Source organism: Diceros bicornis, chromosome 6, assembly GCF_020826845.1.
Source record: "Diceros bicornis minor isolate mBicDic1 chromosome 6, mDicBic1.mat.cur, whole genome shotgun sequence".
Taxonomy (NCBI): Eukaryota; Metazoa; Chordata; class Mammalia; order Perissodactyla; family Rhinocerotidae; genus Diceros; species Diceros bicornis.
The window spans coordinates 84,605,520-84,628,050 of NC_080745.1; the positions used below are offsets into that span (position 1 = coordinate 84,605,520).

Genomic DNA, 22,531 nt, shown 5'->3' on the forward strand with positions numbered 1-22,531 from the left:
ACAGGTGTGAGAAGACGGTTGTGCTTGCTTGTGGAGGTGGCTGGAGGAGAAGAAAGCTTCCTTCTGAGAACCGTGGAAAAGAAAGAGCAAGAGAGGAAGGTCTGTTCTTTGGTTTTCCTTGCAGAGTGCCCAGGACGTTGCGAAAGGTGCCGAGAGAACCACCTAAATAATAGACGAGACCTTTGCAGTGAGTGAAGACATGATTTTTCCTCCTGGAAACCTACGTTTTAGAAAACTATACCTTATCTTGGGTCCCAGCATGTTTGAGCTCCACGGGACAGGAGGACGGGCTAGAGGCTGGGTGTCTGCCTGGCATCTGCCCCTCCTCTGGGCCTGGCCAGGATGCAGCTTATCTGAGCCCCATTTTCTTATCAGTAAAATGAAGAGGGCGACCTGCAAGTCCTCTGAGATCCTTCCCACTGTGACCTTCCATGGTGCTGTGAACAGAACGCTTGGCTGCTGTGCAGTGGCTGTGTTACTAAAACTCAAAACTGGCCACCCAAGGGCACAATTAAATGATAGTTCTGTTCATTGTAAGCGTCCGCCATATGCCAGGCCTTTGCTAGGAACTTCGTGTGTTTCATCTCCAGCTCAGGTGAGAGAAAAATCCCCAGTGCTCGGCACCCCTGTCCACGGTCATCCAGACTCCCCTTCCCTCTCTCTGCTCCTCTCTCTCCCTCGCCCCTTTGGAGGGGTTCCAGGAGCTCCTTTCATGCTCTTGTGCACATGACCGCTGGGAGCTCGAGTGCTGAACTCACTCCCTGTGTAATATGTTAACAGTAATACAGATGCTTGGGTCCCACCTCCAGACTACTGAGTTAGAATCCACTGGAGTAGGACAAAGGAATCCGCTTCTTTGCAGCCCAGTGTGAGAACCCCCGTGTGTAAGGAGAAAACCCACAGGCGGGCACCTTAGCAGCAGCTGGCCAGTGGCAGACGTTGCCCAGGCAGAGGCCGGCTCTGCACCTGGGGGCCCCAACCATTGGGCCAGGGATATGTGGGGTCCACGGCTGCCGGATCCAAAGCCTGGGCATCCCAGGATGGAGGGATGACTGTAGTTCAGGGGCCATGTGGGCAGGTGAGGGAACCTGAGAGGACGATGACCTCACTTGCCTGTGGTGGCCGTGCTCATACTGCCCTGGGCACCTTGAGTGGGCACACTGAGAACCTGGCAGGGCCCTGAGCCTCTGGACGCACATTTAATTCCTTTAGTGACCTCACTGGAGGATCGCGACTGCACACATTGTCCAGCTCAGCAGCCGTTGCCGGGTCAGCGAGCCACGCGAGTACCCCACGATGCTCAGGGGCCCACACGCCCCAGGTGGATGGCTCACAGCCTGTTATCTCCCCAGGAGGACAGGGGTATAAGCCAGGCCCCGTATGTGTTGTCCTGTTACAGACGACTTTTGATAATAAGAATGGAACAACAGGTAACATTTGGGAGCGTTTTCTTTGCAATGGGCACTATTAGAGGCATAACCTCTAATTCTGTAGCAACCCAGGGAGGTGGGACGGGGACAATGACAAGGAGGCACAGCAAGGTTAGGAACTTTGGTCAAGGTCACCGAGCTGATGAATGGCAGAGCCAACATCTCAGCCACTTTCGTCTAGCTCTGAACCCTTTGCACTGACTTCTCTTGCATCAGAACTGTGTGTGTGATATTATCCTAGTGATCTATCCTCAAGCTGTCTTCTTTAGCTTATAAAGAAAGCGTTTTTCTGAAACTTCTCGTTTCATGCTCACGATAACGCTGGAGGGAAGGGAAATGTGAGGACACAAAGGCTGGAAAGAATGGTGAGCGACCCCATCACAGCGTGTCTACTTGTTGCCGCTGCACGTCCCTCTCCTGCCACCTCAGAATGAGGAGCAGGAAAGTCTGTAGCCTGGGAAGCACCTTTGTGCTTATGCCAGGCCTGGCCTGGGGTGGACTGTGGCCCACCTGGCGGGCAGAGAGAGCCCAGGCAGGTCAGCAGGTGGGGGTTCCACAAGGAAAGCTGCCGACCTCTGGCAGGGAGGATGCAGGAGGAAAGCAACAGGTAGCAAAGCAGGACAGAGAAGTGATATTTGGTGTGCTCAGGGCGCAGCCAGGATGCACCCCAGGGCTGCACAGGTCCCAACTCTGCACACCACCGCACAGTGGGACTGTCATCCAGCAGTGCTCCTGCGTGCCCGTGGGGTGATGTCACTTTTTGCTCTACCCAGCAAAGTCCTTTTTAGACTCTCCCAGTCCTAACTAGGGCCACTTCACTTAGCTGCTCACCGGTGGAAATAATCTAGTTTTCATAAAGAATTTCTCTGTCTCTAAATGAGTTGGCCTGGTCAGTAATTGTCATTACCCGCAGTGCCTTGAGCAGCACCGTTCCCTCCTTAGCCTTTGGGAATTGAAGGGAGGCTTGAGAGCATACATGTGAGAGCAGAGTAGAAGTCCAGGAAGCAGCGGGCACAGGCCCACTGGATCGGAGTCCTCAGGACCCAGCAGGGTCTCTGTGAGAGTCTGAAGGCCCCGCTGGGTCTGGGAGGGAAGCCAGCTTCACACAGGCTTCCTGCTTTTCTTGCTAGTCCGTTCTGGCTATAGTGACCACATCGGAGGAGGGTAGGCACACGGACCATCTGCCTGTCACTTTCACCTGCCCTGACACCTCACGCCTCTGAGGCAGAATCCCCACAGGCCATCAGAGCTCACCTCAAAGACCCATTCAAGCCAATTGAAGCATGTCCTCCAAATCATTTCTGTGGCCAAATATTAAACCATTGCCCATGGAGGTCTTAAGAACTAGGATAGGTCCTGATAGAAAGCCGGTGAGGTGAGACAGCCCAGCCCCCACACTGCCCCCCTCATGGGGCTCCCCTGTGGCATCCGTGAAAATAGGGGTGAGCCCCCACCCCAGCCCTGCTGAACTGCTTCTCCAGGGAGGAGCCAGGAGTCTGGAGTTTTAATGAGCATCTAATGCGTGTCTTAGCATAGGCAAGTTTGGGAAACGTTGAATTCATCATGGACTTGCTGTGAGTTGCCCACACCTGCCAGCAAAATGCCACTAAGGACCGAGTAATGCCCCAGTTATGTCTCGTTAGCCTACTTAAAATGGAGACCTTTTCCAGAATAAGCATTATGAATTGCAATAGATGGTTATTTATGTACCTAGAAGGTGTAAAGCTATGCTCCCTGTGTATAAGACCATTTACCCTTGATTGAAGGTACGAGTCTGTGAGTGCAGGGGCCACGTGTTGACACCTTTGGTCCTCTGGGCCGGTGGATCCCTACCAGAGTGGGAGGGGCCGGTGGGAGGTGGAGGGGAGCACCAACCCAGCAGGCAGTTAAGTGTTCCCATTAGAAACAGCCCGGCAAGGCTGAGAGGTGTGGCCTTTGGAGATGGTTGGGTGACATCAGTTGGGTGGCATTAGTTGCCCCTTATTGGCTGTCTCCCTTTACTCAAAATTCCCTCTTGTTTCCAGACACGTGTTTTTTTGCCTAGCTTGGGGATTTTATTGCCTAGCACTGCTGTTATGGACTGCATCGTGTTCCCCCAAATTCATATATTGAAGCCCTAACCCCCAATGTGAGTGTATCTGAAGATAGGACCTTTAGGGAGGTGATTGAGGTTATGAGTTTAACCTTTAAGGAGATTAAATGAGGTCGTAAGAGTGAGGCGCTAATCCAATAGGACTGATGTCCCTGTAAGAAGAGGAAGACCCATCAGGGATGCGCTCACGCAGAGAAAAGATCAGGTGAGGACACAGATGACGGCCATCCACAAGCCACGGAGAGAGGCCTCAGAAGAAACCAAACCTGCTGACACCTTGATCTTGGACTTCCAGCCTCCAGAACTATGAGAGAATAAATGTCTGTTGTTTAAGCTCCCAGTCACTGGTACTTTGTTCTGGTGGCCTGAGCAGCCTGACGGAACTGGGGACCCCCTAGTGAGCCATTGCATATGATGAACCAAGGATGCTTTTTTGTCATCAGACTGAGCCAAAACTGGAGCCCAGGCAAGGCATTGGTGTCCAGGGCAAGCATTGCCCAGGTCTACACTGTTGGGATGCACGAGGTGGAGAACATGTTCCCCTGGATGGACCCATGTGGCATCTTGTCCTTCCTTCTCTGTGTGCACAGGACACCCCACAGTGGCTGACATGTGGGAGGAACCTACATTGTTTGTGGAATGCATGAATGAATGAATTGTCTTCATGCAGATACAGTGTACGGACATTCAAAAATCCACTGGGGGGACTGGGAACCCAATTGGACCACAGTTCCTTTGGCAAATCAGGGCCTACATGTGGCAGAGACCTTCTCCCTGGTCTAATAACTGCCTTTCCCAGGATTCCTCTGCAGAGTGCGTGGAAAGGCCTTCCTGGCCCTGTGGAGCACCCTGCTCTGGTTACCACATGATAAGATAGTGATTCTCAACCAGGGACAGTTGTGCCCCCCATAAGGGGACATTTGGCTGCTTCTAGAGAGATTTTTGGTTGTCACAGCTGGGGTGGGGGATGCTGCTGGTATCTAATGGGTAGAGGCCAAGGATGCTGTTCAACATCCTGCAGCGCACGGGACAGCCCCACGACAAAGAGCTAATTGTCCCGAAACGGCCACAGTGCGGAAGTTAAGAAAGCCTGCAGCCAGGTTAGGTGTCCTGGTCCGTGATGATTGAATTAGGGAATGTCAGTTCTAAAGAGGAAAGCCATGTTAAGCAGGCAGGGAGCTTTTCTTCTGGAGAAAACAGTGAGCAGACGTTAAGCTAAATATCTGCTGACTGTTGCCTGATTCCGAGAGAACTACTGACATGTGAAGGGCCCCAGAAGGCTTCCTCCCTCGGGCTGCTGAGGCTCGTGTAGCGGCCTGAGAGAGAGCAGGTTGGCGGCTGTAGGCCTTGTTTTGGAAACGATGGGATGGACTGAGGCTCTTTCTCCCTCCTGCAAGGCCCACTTGAAAGCACCTGGTCCCCTGGGGCCCCTGGTCTTTCTGTACCCTCTGCACTATGTATCCAGGGCCGCGTCCTGGAGGAGATGGGGGAGGGAGTTGACTTCAGCATGAAGTAGGGAGGGGACACCCCTCCTTTGGAGGGGAGGGAAGAGGAGCGTTTTGAGACAATGGAGGGGTCATTGGGCAGACAGAGCAGAGCTCAGAGGCTTCAAGCAGGTGCTCCATCTTCTAGGACATCTGCTCCAAGTAGGGCTGGGGGTGGCCTTGGGTGCAGAAGAGAGGGGAGGTTTTGAAACCATGACTGGCTGATAGACTTGCTTCTGGAAGGTGCTCTCAATTCAAGAGCTGTTTACTGAGCCTGGGGGAGAAAGTGCGACAAGTCCGGGGAAAACAGATAAATCAGACCAGTTCTTGAACTCTGGAGGCCTGCAGTTTCCTTGTGTTGTCGTCTCCCGGGCAGCACTCCATCGTGGACTCTGCCAAGTACTCTGAGAGAAAATTTGCTTGTGAGCAAGGTCGGTAGGCACCGCACGAGACACCACCTGGACTTCTGTGACAGTGAGCAGGGGTTGCTCTGAGAAAATCGACAGTAAGAAGCCAGTTCAGTTGAACTGAGCGTTTCCCAAACCTTGTTTGTTTGTGGGCATGAGGGATGGGGCAGCCAGATTTAGCAAATAAAAATATAAGGTGCTCAGTTATATTTGAATCTCAGATAAACAACAAATAATTGGGATATGGGGCATATTTATACTAAAAAACTTATTCATTTATCTGAAATTCAAATTTAACTCAACGTCCTGTATTTCCTCTGGCAGCTGTACCAGCACGGAGTGGGGGCGGTTCTGGGGGGCAAAACTCCTGCCAGTGAAACTCACTTTGGGAACGCCGTCCCCAGGCATGTATGTGCCAGCTCTTTAATTCCTTGTCTGCAGACCACTTTGCAACATTTGCCCTCCTTTGTCTACTGACACGTTTTTAGGTTTCTGGCCAATCGTTTCTGGCGTCCTGACTGCCCAGGGCAGCTGTGAACCCAGAAATGCATGAAAGGCACCACCTGGTACAGGCAGCGCCCAGAGTAGCCAAGCCAAGGCCAGGCTGGCCGATCCCCGTGGAGCAGCGGGGTCGTGAGATGATGGGGCATCTCTTGGCCCAATTCCAAGCATCTGCAGTGTGTTTTAAAGTAAGGAGCAGCCTCCTTGGCTGGCAGTCACTGCGGGGGGAGGGGTGGAGAAGCTGGGAGGAAGCCGCAAAGAGAGGAGAGGACAGGCCAAGAAGAGGAGCGTGGTTGGCGGGAGAGATTATAGGGGAGGCCTGGAGTAGGGATGGGGGCAGACGGGGCGATCTCACTCCTGCTGCGGTTGCCTCAGAGCCTCCCCGTGAAGGCTCTCTGCTGTTCCTCAAACAGCTCTGGCTCCGCATAGTCAAGAACAGGCTTGTTGATGATAACAGCTGATATTTATTGAAGGCTTACTATGCTTTGCTGGCGTTGTTCCCTCTCTCTTCCTCTCCCTTGCTTTAGCCACAGTGGCCTCTAAAGTTTCTGTAAGACACCAGGCATGCTTCCACTCCTAGGCCTTTGCACATGCTCTTCCCATTGCCCATGACGCTTCCCTCCACATATCCTCCTGGTTCACACCTCTACCTTGTTTCCCATCTTTGCTTTAATGTCTCCTCCTTGGGCTTTGCCCCAACTACCTTATTTTAAAATTGCAACGCCCCTACCCTGGCTTTATTTTCCTTCGTAACACTTAGCACCATCCAACAGTCTGTACGTTTTACTTAATTTGTTTCTTGACTGTCTTCTCTCTGAAGAATGTAACTTCAGGAGGGCACAGATTTTCTGTTTTGTTCATTGTTGAATCCCCAGCACCCAGAATGATGCCTAGTCCCGATTGAGCACTTGGTAAAGGTTTTTGAATGACTTAATGATCTGAGCTCTTCTTTAAACAGCCCTGATCACTCCCATTTTGCGGGGAGAGGCCTGAGGGTAAGCCTGTCCAGGGTCTGGAGCTAGTAACGGGTGAGAGCAGAGTTTGTACCCAAGCAGTGTGCCTGCCCAGTGGTGGGCCAGGTTGGCCAGGGGGCTCTGTTTAGAGGGGAATAGTCTGGCACGAGACGAGAAATGCTCCAAAGTGTCCTGTGTCCTTAAGTGACTCTTTGTCTCCGTTTCCTCAGGATGCGGTTCTGAGGCGGTCTCTGTCCCCGATGGCCCCCGTAGCAACTCGGTGGAAGGAAGTCCTTTCCGCCCTCCATCGCACTCCTTCTCTGCCGTCTTCGATGAAGACAAGCCGATAGCCAGCAGTGGGACTTACAACTTAGACTTTGACAACATCGAGCTGGTCGATGATTTTCAGACCTTGGAGCCTCGCTCCTCAGACTCTAAGAATCAGGACTGCAAAGTGAGCACGCGGAGGAAGTCCACGGATTCTGTCCCCACCTCTAAGTCTACGTTGTCCCGATCTCTCAGCCTGCAGGCCAGTGACTTTGATGGTGCTTCTTGCTCAGGCGGCACCGAGGCCGTGGCCCCGGCCCCAGATGCACACAGCACGGGTTCCAGCAGTGCTTCCAGCACCCTTAAGCGAACTAAAAAACCAAGGCCACCGTCCTTAAAAAAGAAACAGATTACTAAGAAACCCCCTGAAACCCCCACAGTGAAAGAGACGCAACAAGAGCCAACTGAAGACAGTCCTGTCCCCACTGAGGAGAATCCAGCATCCGAGACAAAAACAGAATCAGCCAAGACGGAAGGTTCTGGACCAGCCTTATTGGAGGAGGCATCTCTAGAACCTGCTGCTGTGCCCAGGGCTGCCTGCCCTCTGGACTCAGAGGGTCCAGAAGGAGCCGTCCCTCCGGCTCCTGGAGGTGGCAGAGTGCAGAACTCACCCCCTGTTGGAAGGAAAACGTTGCCTCTTGCCACGGCCCCGGAGGCAGTAGAGGTGACCCCATCAGATAGTGGGGGCCAAGAGGACTCCCCAGCCAAAGGGCTCTCAGTGAGGCTGGAGTTTGACTATTCTGAGGACAAGGGTAGTTGGGACACCCAGCAGGAACACCCCCCTCCTACCAAAAAGATAGGCAAAAAGCCAGTTGCCAAAATGCCCCTAAGGAGGCCAAAGATGAAAAAAACACCGGAGAAACTCGACAACGCTCCTGCCTCGCCTACCAGATCCCCCGCTGAGCCCAATGACATCCCTATTGCTAAAGGTACCTACACCTTTGATATTGACAAGTGGGATGACCCCAATTTTAACCCTTTTTCTTCCACCTCAAAAATGCAGGAGTCTCCCAAACTCCCCCAACAGTCATACAACTTTGACCCAGACGCCTGTGATGAGTCCATTGACCCCTTTAAGACGTCCTCTAAGACCCCCAGCTCACCTTCTAAATCCCCAGCCTCCTTTGAGATCCCAGCCAGTGCCATCGAAGCCAATGGAGTGGACGGGGATGGGCTAAACAAGCCCGCCAAGAAGAAGAAGACGCCCCTAAAGACGTAAGTTCAGGGGTGCAGGTGGTAAGATCGGAGGCGGGTTGTGCAGTGGCTGTGATCTTTGGTCACGTAAACTTGGGCTGCCCTAACCCCTCCCGCAGCTGCTGTAATGATGCCACGTTAGTGGCAAGATATTTGTTTTCCTTCCTCTGTACCCACAGTGGTGACATTCTTCATCCCCATATCCCTTTGGGTCTAGAGTCCCTAATTTTTTGCCTTAGTAAGTCGGTGGTCTAAAGCTTTACTTTTAGCCAGAGACCTGACATTCAACTCCAGGGGAGTGTGGGAGATCCCATAGAAAGGAACAGCTGGTAGAGACCTGGTCAACCTCTCCACTGGTAACTTACCCTTTTCCCTGTTTAGCACATGAATTGCTTTTTGGAGTGGCCTGGAAGCTTAGGAGATATGCCTTTTAAAATATTGTTGAAATGTATAGTATTTGTTTCTGCCCATTTCTGAGACATTAGCCCAAGAGGCCTATGAGTGAGAGGTCTGGCCTGGCCCCCTCCCTGCACCCCAACCAGCGCATAAGAAACACCCCTGTTTGTCTCCATCCTTCTCTTTAGCCATCTTTTGCAGACAGGAGTCCAAAGGCCATATAGGTCCAGAAGAGATCAATGGAACCTTTAAGGGAGAAGCAATTTGCACAATCCCCAGGAGGCCACTGATAATTGGGTTTCTTGTCCAAACACTTGCCAAGTCGATTGCCTTTAAATACTACATGTCCATGCCTCCGGAATTCATTCCAAGACCCAGCTCTGACTTGGATGGCTGCAGGTCCATTCTCAGGACTTTGGTCCAAGCATAGTGTGGTTTGGACCACGGAGACTTTCTCCTTGCTCTCGTGAAGTATCGTCAGTAATTTGACAAGGTGGCAGAGACCAGTCTTCCAGCGGCAACTCAGCAGAACAGACCACAGCTGCTGGCCCCTGAGTCTGCCTGGCACAAAGCATTAGAGAAGAACCTGGGGCTTCCTGGGAAGACGGTCTCTAAGCAGGCTCTGGCCTTACATCACCCTGCCACCGTCTGGTGGTGGTGGGAGGCAGTCCTGACCAAAAATGTGGACTTTTCTTAGATCAGCTACCCAACCAGGCCTTTCCTAGAGACTCCATCGAATCTGTGTCGTTAGCTTTATTTTAAGCCTCAAACAGGAGAAGTCTGAAATGCCTAGACCGCAAAGCCGTGTTCTCTCATTTTGAAATGAGAGCCAGCTTGTAGCCACCACCTCCTCCCCACAGAGAGCTTGGTTGTACTTTGTTCTACCATCAGAGCTAACAGGTTGGGGAAGCTAACCCATCTCAAGGTCTCATCTCTAGTGCAGATGGCTGGGAATCCTACACTGGGGTGACAAAGCTCTTTGGGCACCAACTCTTTATGGGATAATTGGCACCAAGAGAGGAAGGCGTTCTCTGACAGCCTCTCTCCAAAAAGCTGGGATATTGCCCACACTCCATGCAGAACCTACAGTGGATGGCTGTTGTATCCTAATCCATTAATAACCAGTTGTTTGCAGATTTATCTTTTTTGTCAGTTCCTTCTGTCTGTCTCTCTTTTTCTTTGTCTTCTTGTCTTAGGATGGTTGAAGATGTGATGTCTGTATGTTCTCTGTTGTAAGTAAATTTAATGGAATCTGCCTCTTACGCTAAATGTACTTTTCTCTGCCTTTTGTTTTTGCTTCCAAGCTCTTTTTATTTCTTCTCCATGGCTGCTGCTTATGTATTTCTGGGGCAGGCCTGGGAATGACAGGGGCATGGGGCTGCCCAGTAGCAGAAGTTATTTTTCTGTTTCGTAGTGATTAGCATAAATGAAACTGCTTGGCTGTGAAATCGTGATTATCCAACATCTGGCTGCCTGTAAGGAATGGAACCTTTTTTTCCCCCTTGCATATTGGATGTCTTCATCTGAAACTCATACATGTTTTTTTAACTCTCATTTCATTCTTTCATTTAAAATTGGACTAGTGGGCGATTGCTTTCAAAGCAGTGTGGCTTCACGTGAAAATAACCATCCAGTCTGACCACAGGCAGCGCCTGCTGTGGCTTGTTCTTGCTTACATGTGAAGCAGAAATGATGGGGCTATTCCAAATTGAGACCTGCGGGAACCCCCGGAAATGCAGGGTCGGCTCAGTGGAGCACACGGCTGTGAAAGCCATTGTCAGGCTGCTGTGGGCCTGCATCCTCCGTCACCCAGGACCAGGCTGGGTATCGGCATGCCATCTGTGAGTTGCCCTGCTGGGCGTCAGGAAACAGGGAAGACCACCTCTGTGCCACTACTGCTTTGCCTCCTGGCCAGGAGGGTTCTTGTGGGCAACTCCTAGAGGCACCTTCTCTGCCTTCCAAGGGAAGCTGCCCTGGTCCCTGGCGTCCAGCAGTCTCAGGGTACAGTTGAGTCTCAGGTTTTCTTCTCCCAAGGGATTTCTTGAATATTTTAGAGCCATGTAGCGACTGTAAAATGTGCGGTTATATATTTATATGCATGAATAAATATATGCTTCAAGCTGTGATTGTACTGTTCATATGGCAAATGCCATAAATGCTGTAAATAACCATTTATAGTTATTTACTATGGTTTTTTTGTGACTGGATGCCATTGTTGGAGCATTTTATTTGAGAGAACACAAGGAACTTGAGTGCCAAATTGCTCTGTCCATCCAGTTTAACATTTAGAGCAGGGAGGGCAGTGGGATCTAAATTGAGGGGACCCCCCCCCCCCGACCGGGCCCTTGGTTTGCTGGGAGCAGGACCATACCACGGAGGGGCCTGAGACCAGGGGGCAGGGGCCAGTCTGCAGGTGGAGAAGCCTCCATTCTGAATGTGGAAATGACCCCCGAACACCCACTGGACTTAACGGAACGGTCTTTACTAAAAGTCCCTTCCTCTGACCCTCTCGGGAGTCTGATCTGATGTTCCCTTTGCCTCAGGCCCCCCCCCATCAATTATTTATATGAAGGAGAAAGAGAGTGAGAAAGAGAGTTGTTAGCCGTGGTTAGGAAAAGACATTAAAAAATCATCTCATCCCTGGAAAGAGTCCTGGAGATTGGTTGTACAACAATGTGAATGTACTTTACACTACTGAACTGTACACTTAAAAGTGTTTAAGATGGTAAATTTTATGGTATGTATCATACCATAAAAACCATTTCACCCCTGGCCCTGTCTGTAGTCAGAATCTCACCCAGAAGTTCAGAGGTGCAGGAATCCATTAAGCTCAGAGTTCCTGTGAGTAGGGAGGACTCGGCCAGTTCTCCCTGAAGACCCAGAACTTTCCTTCCTATTTCTGCACGGCTCCTCCAGTTGTGAAGTGCCGTGTCGGCTTGCCTGTCTGTAAATTGGATCCTGTTAATTGGTGTCATGAACCTAGATCTCCTCCCTCTACCTCAGTTGGTTCCGTCATTCCTGGATGAATCAGGATACATTAGTCTCCTCACCCAAAATTTGGTTTTTAAAATAAGAACATCTGGTTAAATTTAGCTTCATTTTCTGGGTCAGTTCTCCAAAATGGCATCCCTTTAAATATTTTCAGCTTGATGGAATCTTTCCCTCTGGGGCAACAATAATATCTGTTAAAAAGTCAGAGTGGATTGTCGGCGTGGATGTCTTTGAGTTGGCGTTGGAGTGGTGTAGATGGGAGGTTGGTCTGGGCCAGATACTCAGCAGAGGCGGTGGCTTCAGTCTGCCCTGTATAGCTCTGGAGTATTCTATACCTCTGTTTGTTGTGTTTACATTTTCCATTTTGTTTCCAGTGACACATTTAGGGTGAAAAAGTCGCCAAAACGGTCTCCTCTCTCTGATCCACCTTCTCAGGTATACTGTTCTCTTGATATTTATGATGTTATTGCTCACCCGGGGAGTTAAGGCTGATGTGTTTTTATCCCCCACTAGTCAACAGAGCTTGCTTTTCTGCTCATCATGGGCACATTTCCAGCTCCCTCTTATGCCTCCTACATGAAAGGTCCCTAGTGTTTGCAAGACATTGTCTTGATCCTTTCCTTTTGGGGAAGACCAGAGTGTCCTGAGAATAGGAAGATGTTCAGGAAAAATGTTAGTTGGATTCTGTAGGAACTGTGCCAGGCCATTCCGACCAGTTAATCTGCTGAGAACTTACCTGAATATCAAGTGGAGGAAGTCTGTTGAGATAAATGAATATATAGTGAGAAAATGAAAAAATGGAATATATGTAAGAGCACTGGATTATGTCACCAAAATCCGAGTGGGGAGATAAAGGAAATCCATCCCCTAGAGCAGTGGGGGCTTGGGCTCTTTCTTCATTCGAGTCCCTATCTCCCTCTCACGAGTTCCTCTACCAAATAGATGCCCTTTCTTCCGCCCTGTTTGCAGACCAAGGAAGGTTATCCTCAAGCGTGTATGCCAGGCCAATCAAGGTCATAAAACAAGCAAACCTCCCACCAGCGCCCCCACATCTGAGCCAGCCAGCCAACCCTGGCCAGGATGGAGGCTGTTCAGCCTCAGGAGAGGGGTCTTGGGTCCCAGTCCCAGCTCTGCTCCAACATTTCTGGGCTCCCACCCTGCCCTGTTCAGCTGCACACCCTCTGTGGAGACGGAGATAAGACCCCCTTTCTCTTCCTGCATCCACAGGCGTTAGGATTGTCAGGTGATAGTGACGATATTGATGCGCAGGGCCTGAGCACTGTGAGAGCATCACACGGTAGTGGCAGTATTGAAAGTGCCCGGAGTAAAAGTCTCCTTATTTTTCTCACAGTGAACGAGCAGGAATGTCTCGAATAACCAAGACACAAAATCCTGATTTTTTTTTTTTTAAACTTGTGGTCACCCCCTGAAATAAGCCATCAGAAAAGGAAATTCATAGAGGAAAGAACTTGTTTCCTTGGGACCATTTTGAGCAGAGTCCGAGGACATGCAGAGGTTTTGACAGGGACCTGTCCTGGTTAGGGGGCCCCCAGACTGGTGGGTGGGTGCAGTTTCGGACGCGGAGACTGGATGAGAGAAGACACTGCTTCCCTTTCCTCGCAGGACCCCACTCCAGCGGCCACACCAGACACGCCGCCAGTGATCTCTGCTGTGGTCCACGCGACCGATGAGGAGAAGCTGGCAGTCACCAACCAGAAGTGGACGTGCATGACGGTGGATCTGGAGGCTGACAAACAAGACTACCCGCAGCCCTCGGACCTGTCCACCTTCGTAAACGAGACCAAATTCAATTCACCCACGGAGGGTAAGCAACTTGGTAGCCAGCCGGATCCCCACCCTACCTTGGAGACCACTGCCCCTAGGGAGCAAAGGCCAGGAAAGACACTTCTAAGCCGGGTAACTGTGCTATCCGCTGCAGTCTCCCAGTGCACTCTGAGCTAAGGCTGCTGTTTAAAACAGCCTGAGGCCTGAAACCAGCTGTCCCGGGACCCCAAACTGCCTGCTAAGAGCCAGCACAGCGCCCTCTAATTCCCAGTCCTGAGCTCCCTCAAGCTCTGCTCATTCTGTGTTTTGTGTCCCTTGATTTTGAAAAAACAGCTCCAAGGAGCATCATTCAAGCTAAATGCTTGGGGTGGGTCAACCTACTGGGGGTTTCTTGGTGCCACACTGTTCATAGTCCCCACAGGATGATCCATAATCTGGCCACACCTTCTACTCAGGCCCCAAACTAGAGGTTCCCCCAGACTTGCTAACAACAGGACAGAGTCCTTTGGAATAGGCCCCCAGGCGCGTTGCTCATCTCATTAATGTCTTCCTTCCTCTTTTGTGTATTCACATTCGGCTTTCTGCTTGATCCTTAGGCTTGAAAAATTCATGTATCTTAAGTCAACCCAGCATGACTGGGTGAATCAAGATTTTTTTAAAAATTACTTATTCCACTGACACTGATTTTTCTGAGAGTGTATATTGTTTTCCACACTTCCTTTCTTGTTAGGAAAGCGGATGAGAGAGCAGCTGTGGATTAATCCATTTCCCCAATTTGATTTGATGGTGCTCTGGGTTCCCATCCTCACAATGCCTTTCCTCCGCCCCACGCTGTGTGAGGCCTGTAGCCTCGTTTGGGTCATCGGTCCAGCTCTCTGGACTGTTGTGATGGTTCTGAGTTTCTCTTTTCAAGATGTTAATTTCTAACAATTTAAAAACATTGAATAGAAGTCAGTGTGAGGATGATCGAACATGAAAACCTTATCTCTACTTCCTTGCTAATTAGGACCATGGTTTCTGTTAAATAACCTTCCACCCCCATCTGGGCAGGGCAGTGGTGTAACTGAGTTGCAGGTAATTTTTAATTGTAACTCAAAATGCTTCCTCTGGAAGGTCTTCCACGATCAGGCCTCTCAGTGGCTTGCTTGGTGCCCATGAGGTCTCTGAACGGTACTGTGAGATACCATTTCATGTTTTTTGGAATTTGGGATGCTTATCTTCTCACTACAGTGCCTTTCCACAGTTTGAAAATGAAAAGAGGATCCAAATTTTGTGTACTTGGACTTTTGGGCATTGTATCTTCTGCAGAATGGAGCCTTTTGGTTGGCTGTCCAGTTGGCCCTCTTGCTGGGGGTTTGGGAAGCTTAACAGTGACCATCTCACTCCAACCTGACCCCAGGGGCTGGGACCTGGCCTCCACCTCTCTTCAGACCTCGTTTTCCTCTGCACACGTGCGTGAACCGTGAAGCCCACTTTTCCCCAGGGACGCCCCTGCTCAACTGCCTCTGCAGTGGCTGCTGTTGGCCCCAGGCTGGAATGTCCCCCCTTCCCTCTCTCCCACACTTGTCCTGCCCCCTTTCAGCCTTCCCCTGGACGTCTCCTCTGCACTGCCTGCCCACAATGCTTGGTCTGGGCCACTCTGAGATCACTTAATGTAGTAATGATGATGTGTGTGCATCTCTTGCTCTCCTGCTAGAGTATGTGTTTCCCGAAAGCAAGAGCTCCATCTGTCCATCTTTGTGTTCCCCACAGCTTCCTGAACACAGTAGGGACTAAAGATAGGTTTGTGAGAGGAAGGAAATACAAGGCCAGGCAGGTAAACAGCTTAGTGTCAGCACAGTCAATTTAATCTTTGCAGCAGACATCCCTGTGTGAGGGAGATGGGGGGGACATCCCAGACACAGCAGGGGGTCCTTGAACACAAGCTGTGGACTTGGCCGTTTTGATAGCACCTGTGGTTTCAGCTGGTTCACATCTCTTGAAGCTTGATAAGAAACTCTTAAATGTCAGAATCATTTAGAAACCAACCTGGGCTTGGCATTGTAGATAAGAATCAATAGGTGTATGATTTGGGGGTGCATGTGTATTTGATGGTATCATCAGAAACCAAATACATGCATTTTTTTCATAGAAAATGTAAAGATGCTAATAGTACTTTTTAAGCTAATAGATGCCTCATTCAATCACAGCATCTGTTTCTTCATCTTTAACATTGAACTAAAACAGACCGCTCACTAGCTCAATGACATATTTGATCATTGTTTTTTTCCTGCAAAAATTCAACCAATAGGTAAATCTGAGTTTGGAACAAAACTCTGTTAAACCTGCCTCCTTAGAAATGATTCTGAAGACTTGGGAGGTCCCGAACATAATTACAGCTGGCGGGCAGTTGGAAATCCATAATGTGTGTGAATACAGAGCAGTTGTAGTTCCAGGAGGTGTGGACCTGCATTCACCTCTCTAATTGACCCTGGTTCCCTCCAGCAACTGGATGTAGATACAGGATGCAGAGCCCTCTTATCAGATTGTCCTTCTGTTAACTTAGTGAGGTCAAGTCCAGCATCACCAGACATGCACTGAGGGTGCTGGTGTTGATCACCAGGAAGGATCTGGCCAGGCCTGCAGCTCTGATTGAGGGTTTCTTACACTGTAGCCACAAATCACAGGAAAATAAAATGTTGGGTTGGATGTAATAGTTACCATTTGAACACGTACTCACTACAACCCGAGTTCTCTAAGTAACAAGAAGGCGGGAACTGTCATTGGTGGGACACTCACTTGGAGCGCTGCCGGGTCTCTTACATACACAATTTCATTTCACCCTCTTAGCTCTAGATAGTGGATTTCTGCGCCTCCCCCTTTAAGAGGGAGGAAGCAGAGGCTTTGAGCTGTTAAGACTGGCTGGGTGTCGCGGGGCTAATCCATGGAGAACCAGGTCTGCCTGACTCTGAGATGCCTGTTCTCTCCCGCCATGCTCTTTATGTGAACACCGTCCCGGCTTCCTTTCGTCATCTGTAGAGGGAGGGTGTTGAACTGATAGGTGCTTCCCTTCCACAAAAGCTTCACGTTGTCTTACTATTTTGAAAAACCTGAGTGGAACTAGTTTAGAAAGATGCCCAGCTAATTAAAATTGCATGTTGGGGCTGTAATTACATCAACTCACTGTGGTGACACTGATAATCTCCCGCTGATTAAAAACTCAGATTGGCAATTATAACATTTTTCTTCGAACGCTTGCTTTGTAAATGCCCTTTTTTAGCACAATCTTTTGAAACATGGTGCTATGGGAGAAAACCTAGCCCGTGTGGTCCCTAGGTATGAAAAGATTAGGAACCACTGGGTGACACAGCCACTGACCTCTCCTAGCCCTGGTCCAAGAGACCCTGAGGAAGCAGTTGTTTTAGTTTTGCAAGTCTGGATGGCCTTTTGATGGTCACCCAGTTCTCCCGTCTCCCTAAACACACAGCTGTCAGCCCCTCCTTCCTGCATTCAACAGAGGGGAAGGTATCCTTCTCAGGGATCTAACTGTTCTTCAGTGTGGGCACCATTCCTGTCACACCACAGACATTTAGAAGGGTGGCAGCAAGGAAGTTGGGAGCAGCATCCTCGTCACCTTCCAAAAGGCTCTTTCCTTCTCCCCTCATCACTTGTGTTAAAAGTTCCAGAAATAGGGGCCGGCCTGGTGGCATAGTGGTTAAGTGCGCACACTCCGCTCCGGTGGCCCAGGGTTTGCGGGTTTGGATCCCAGGCATGGACTTTTGCACTGCTCGTCAAGCCATGCTTTGGCAGCATCCCACATACAAAATAGAGGAAATGGGCACAGATGTTAGCTCAGGGCTAATCTTCCTCAGCAAAAATAGAGGACGATTGGCAATGGATGTTAACTCAGAGCCAGTCTTCCTCACACACACAAAAAATTTCCAGGAATATTAGCGATGAGCGATGATATACCTGGTCACAATCCCTTACATTTGTATAACCCGTTGTAGGGCTTTTATCTTACATCATTTCATTTTATTCTGTAAAACGTAGGCACTTTGAGCTCCGTTTTATAGATAGGTCAATAGGCACAGAGAAGTCAGCGAGGTGGCTCCCCTGATCCTGGGAATGACAATCTGGACTAAACTACATCCTTCCGGCTTCTGCCTAGGCCTCTTTCCAGTCCCTCAGCAAAGCTCTAGCAATTAGAGTCAGGTGAAAACAGCAGTTGGGCCCTCTCACTGTTCATTGCCCAGTATGAAATAATTAACCAAAAGCAGCCCTCAGATATGACAGGACCCATTAAAAATAACTTTGAGTCTCTTTAGCTTGAAGCAGCAGTGCTTTCGCGAGCGGCCTCTTCTCTTAGAGGTGTAAACACTGGCCACTTGGTGTAACTGGCGTCACCCTTCCTGGCCTGCCAGCTGTGTGTGGCGTGGGGTAAAAATGGAACTAAAATTAAACGTGGCTCCCTCGTCCAAGCCTAACTTGGAGGCTTAGAATTTAAAGCAGATGAGTGAGATTTTGAAAAGCAAGTTCAGTAATATGTTTTCTCAAATTATCAGATGTCACCCCGCTGGTAAGAAGAGGCGTTTGTTTTGCTTCACATCCTGTCCAGGCCGTTTTGTAAATCATAAATGAGAATCCAAACCGGCTGTGATGGGAAAGTTCAGGTCATGTTCTGAGGGAACACCTCCAGACGTCCTCACTTGCCTGGGACTGAAGTTCCTGTGTAGAGTGTGGGCCTTCTGTAACCACACGTGTCACAGATGCAGACATTTCTCGGGGGGCTCAGAGAACCCCCCACTACTGTACTGTCATGTGCTTCCTCTGAAAGGAGGAACGGGGGACAGTGGGCAGTGGAAGGGAAACCGCCTTGGCAGGTAGGCAAGAAGGCAAGTGAGAGAGCTCGGTAACCTAAAGCTTACCCAGGGTAGCTGCCAGGAAACAAGCTCCGATTCCAGGTGGGACGCTTCACTGAGGTGAGCTGGGGACAGAGCCAGGCACTGGCCAGGGCCACAGGTCCCCAGAAAATCTCTGGAGTGGCCCTTAGCTTGTTTGGTGCATCCTAGGTACTCTGTGCTTTCGTGAGGTGTGCTGGGGAGAGGTCTGTTAAATAATTGAGGGTTAAATCATACCTTGGCAATGATGATACCTTAGAGAAGGAGGCAGCTGATTCACTCTTATCTTCTCAACTTAAACAGTCCCTAATAGGACAAAAAAATGATAGTTGTGGGGTCTATCTGGAGGAGGCCCTAGAAATCATCTTGTCTTGCACTGTCTCTCGCCTGCTCCTCATTTTTAAGGTGAAGAGGACAGTAAGTCTTTGTAAACGAATGCTTCTGTGTCTTAAGTGGCGGCAGACCCGGTACAGGTTCACATGACAGTCACAGACCCTGAGCTCCAGACCAGCAGCACGTGGTTTGGCTCTCGTCTCTGTTGGTCCCGAGTGATGCAAAGTCAGGGCGTCAGCCTTCAGGACACATGAGGTTTTTCTGGTCATTAATCCACAAAACCATCTTCATTCCCATAAGCAGGCCGTGCCTACTAGAAGGATGCGTTTGCTTCCCCAGGGAGATTCAGAGACTCCTGAAAAGTTGTCCGCGGGTTTAAGTGCTGGGGTTTATTTGGCCACAACCACACACACTGCAGGTTTTGAGAAAGTCTTCCAGGAAATACCTCATCTTAAAGCTCATGTTAAAGGAATCATTTTTTAAGTGATACCTTCAACAATATGTAGAAATAGAGGCCCTTTAAACCAGAACTGCTATTTCTATTTCTTTTTATGTAAAGAAATTAAGGCATTAGGGATTGCCGCTGATGCTCTTGCACAGCTCGTTTCTGAGCAGCTCATGTGTCACCTCTTGGTTTTCTTTTTAAGTAGAAAAGAGCCACCTGGTAGCTGCAGTTGTAGCTTCTGCCAGAATAGAGTCCTTTTTTTGTCTTGTTCACTGCTGCACCCACTGTGCTCAGCACAGTTTGAGAAACACAGTAGGTGCTCAGAATCCATTGACTGGACAGGGAGTTCAGTTGAGTGGCAGAGGTGGGTTTCCACAGGGAACTGCCTGGGAACCTGAGCAGACAGTGGGTTTCTAGTCTCTGGTGAGAATGCCTGGAGTTGTCTTTGCAGCCTAAAGTCTCCAGTCAATTTAAAATAGGTCATTTCTCTATCAAACTGGACTTTAATAGTCTTTGCATCTGGCAATTTGATTTGGACCGGTCTTGTAGGCACTGGCAGAATTTTGGGAGATGTTCCAGGTGACTTGTGAGGCTTCTCTTACAAGCAACACTGCAGGAAACATATCTGTTCTCCCCTTGCTTCAGAGTGTGGCTGGAACTCAATTCTCAGAGGGGGACAAATATGGGTCCAGTTGTATAATGTCACCGAGACGTGGGAAGATTCCACACGTTGCACATGAGACTTACAGAGAAAACCAAGACCCAAAATGTATACACTCTCCAACCTGAAAACTCGGTACAAAATGCTCGGATCTGTCCCCAGTCAAACCTATGCTTGGTCGTGACATTTAATTCCCTTGGAACTCTCTCTGACTCCCAAATAGCAGAAGCCCCTTTACAGCAAGAGGTTTACCAGTTGTCTGAAAGTAGCTGACTTGAGCCTGCCCTTTCAGCTGCATGGGAACTCTCTAGTCAGTGGACAGTCTCAAAGAGCTTAGAGCCTTGTTCTAGGCCCCACCCTGCCAGGCCCAAATCTTTCCTTTTTTTTCTGTGGTGCTAACCTCTCCTTTTGTTTCTTTTGCAGAGTTGGATTACAGAAACTCCTATGAAATTGAATATATGGAGAAAATTGGCTCCTCCTCCTTACCTGTAAGTTCTGCCTCCGGCAAGTCAGGGGACTTGCTTGCCCACCCTGTCCTCTGTTGTGACAACGCAGGCACTGGCCTCCTCCCCTGTGCAAAGCATCCCTGGGAGCTCAGCCCCCTATTCGAGGGTCCTCTGTGCCCACAGCGTCCTGGGTACACAGTGAGGGTGAACTGGGGCTGGAGGGTTTGAGGTATGTACTCAGTCCACTGCAGATGGCATTTTCAGGGGGAAAACGATAGAACGTACTTAGGCTCCCTGCAGGCTCCCTGCAGAATTACAGTCATGCGTTGCTTAACGACGAGGGTGCTTTCTGAGAAATGCATTGTTAGGCGATTTCGTCATTTTGTGAACATCATCAAGTGTACTTACACAAACCTAGATGGCACAGCCTACTAGACACCTGGGCTGTATGGTGCTGATCTATGGGACCACTGTCACATATGTGGCCCATCGTTGATTGAAACATCGTTATTCGGTACATGACCGTACTTCCCTAGACTGAGAAAGAACTGGTCAGAGATTTCTTTTTAAAAGGAGGGAGGAGTGGTTTGGTTCTTTTTAAGGTGTACTGTTATCTGTTTTCTTCAAATAAATTGCTTTATATAGCTGAAGACTGTCTCTTCTGGCAATAAGCCGTCCACCCCTTTTTGGTTTTAAGTGATTGTGATGGGCAGCTGGTGTTCCTTGCTTGCTGTCTGCTGCCGCCAGGGCATTTGGTTTCGAGCATGACCTCTTGTGCTGTGCTGGTGTCCAGCGGTGCCGTCAGAGGCATGGAGGTGCCCAGGAGGGCTCGCCACTGCAGCGCTAAATGGCCCTGACATATTGCTCGTATCTTTCTTTGCATCGTTCCTAGATGCTGGGGTTGCTGCTTCTAAACTGCAGTTTGCTGTCAGTCAGCAAACCTCGATGGCGGTGCTCATCGCTCTGGGTCCTCATGTTCCTCTTTCCCCATTTGACTGTGGGCCACGCCCAGCCTGGGGTCTCGCCTACCCCTCTGTTTATCCTCGGTGGCCAGCATGGTTGGCCATCCAGAGAAGGTGGCCAGTAAATGCTGATGGACTGAACAGCTTACAGCACATCAATGCCATTACGATCCTTTTCCCCTCGAAAATGTTCCCAGCTGCACACAGTTGCACCCTCTCTCTCTGCCTGCCTTCTTCCCTCCCATTCTGTGTTTCTCTCTCCTGGCCAGGACTGGCTCTCTCCTCCCTTCTGGGTGGCTCTAGAAAAGTGAAGGCTTTTCCCTGATGAGTTGTTTGTTCCTATTGAAGAGTGTTCTGGTTTTCACCTCTGTAGCGTGTTCAGGCCAACTGTAGCTGAGCTGACATGTGACTTTGATCTCTGCAGCAGGACGATGACGCCCCGAAAAAGCAGGCCTTGTACCTTATGTTTGACACTTCTCAGGAGAGCCCGGTCAAGTCTCCTGCCGTCCGGATGTCGGAGTCCCCGACGCCGTGTTCAGGGTACGACCTCCACGATGAGAGAGTTACAGATCAGGCCAGAGGTCCCCAAGCCACTGAGCACCGTGGCACTGCTGTCCTGACATCATTTCCTTTGCATGTACTCAGGCAGCCCACATCTCGATCTCTCTGAATGTCCACACATTCATAAATGCAGTGGGCTTGTGACTGTCTCCCCTTTCGACTAAGGTGAAATCCTTTAGCAGCTGAATGTATGAGCCCCCTCTGATTGCCCCCAGTGCACACACGACTTCATTTTGTTATCTGCCCTGTGGGGAGGCAGCGTGCCTCAGCATTGAGCCTGAGTCACCCCCTCGACCTTTACTGGTTGTGTGACCTGATGCAAGTTATTTGACCCTCCTGTGCTGCAGTTGCCTCATGTGTAAAGTGAGAGTAGTTAAAAAAATGACCCCATAGGGAGTTTATGAAGATTAAGTGAGGCTTTCAGTCCTACAGGCATCCCCTAGCTGTGCAGTGGGAATAGGATACCTGTCCTCCAAAGCCGTCGGTACGATTAAACTGAGATGCTATAAGGAAAGCACTTGTCACGCGGTCTGGGATACATTAAGTGCCTGATAAGTGTTTATTGTTGATACGAATGTGAATATTAGCATTTGTCAGGGTCATGCTCTGAGCTGTGTGGCGCTGGATTGGGTAAGGGGGGCATTGCTCTAAGATTGGGACCTTCCTATCTCTTCCTGCCTGCC

The 22,531-nt window shown here is 49.8% G+C and overlaps 1 protein-coding gene across 5 annotated transcripts in view; it reads left to right on the plus strand.

Moving 5' to 3' along the window:
• Nucleotides 1-22,531, plus strand: part of TACC2 (transforming acidic coiled-coil containing protein 2) — a 202,873-nt gene that overhangs the window by 154,396 nt on the left and 25,946 nt on the right. For all 5 annotated transcript variants that reach the window (XM_058544173.1, XM_058544170.1, XM_058544171.1 and 2 more), the window contains 5 exons: nucleotides 7,098-8,409; nucleotides 12,150-12,210; nucleotides 13,399-13,600; nucleotides 20,303-20,367; nucleotides 21,712-21,827. In XM_058544173.1, coding sequence (XP_058400156.1) covers nucleotides 7,098-8,409; nucleotides 12,150-12,210; nucleotides 13,399-13,600; nucleotides 20,303-20,367; nucleotides 21,712-21,827 — 1,756 coding nt within the window. The remainder of the gene's footprint in view (nucleotides 1-7,097; nucleotides 8,410-12,149; nucleotides 12,211-13,398; nucleotides 13,601-20,302; nucleotides 20,368-21,711; nucleotides 21,828-22,531) is intronic.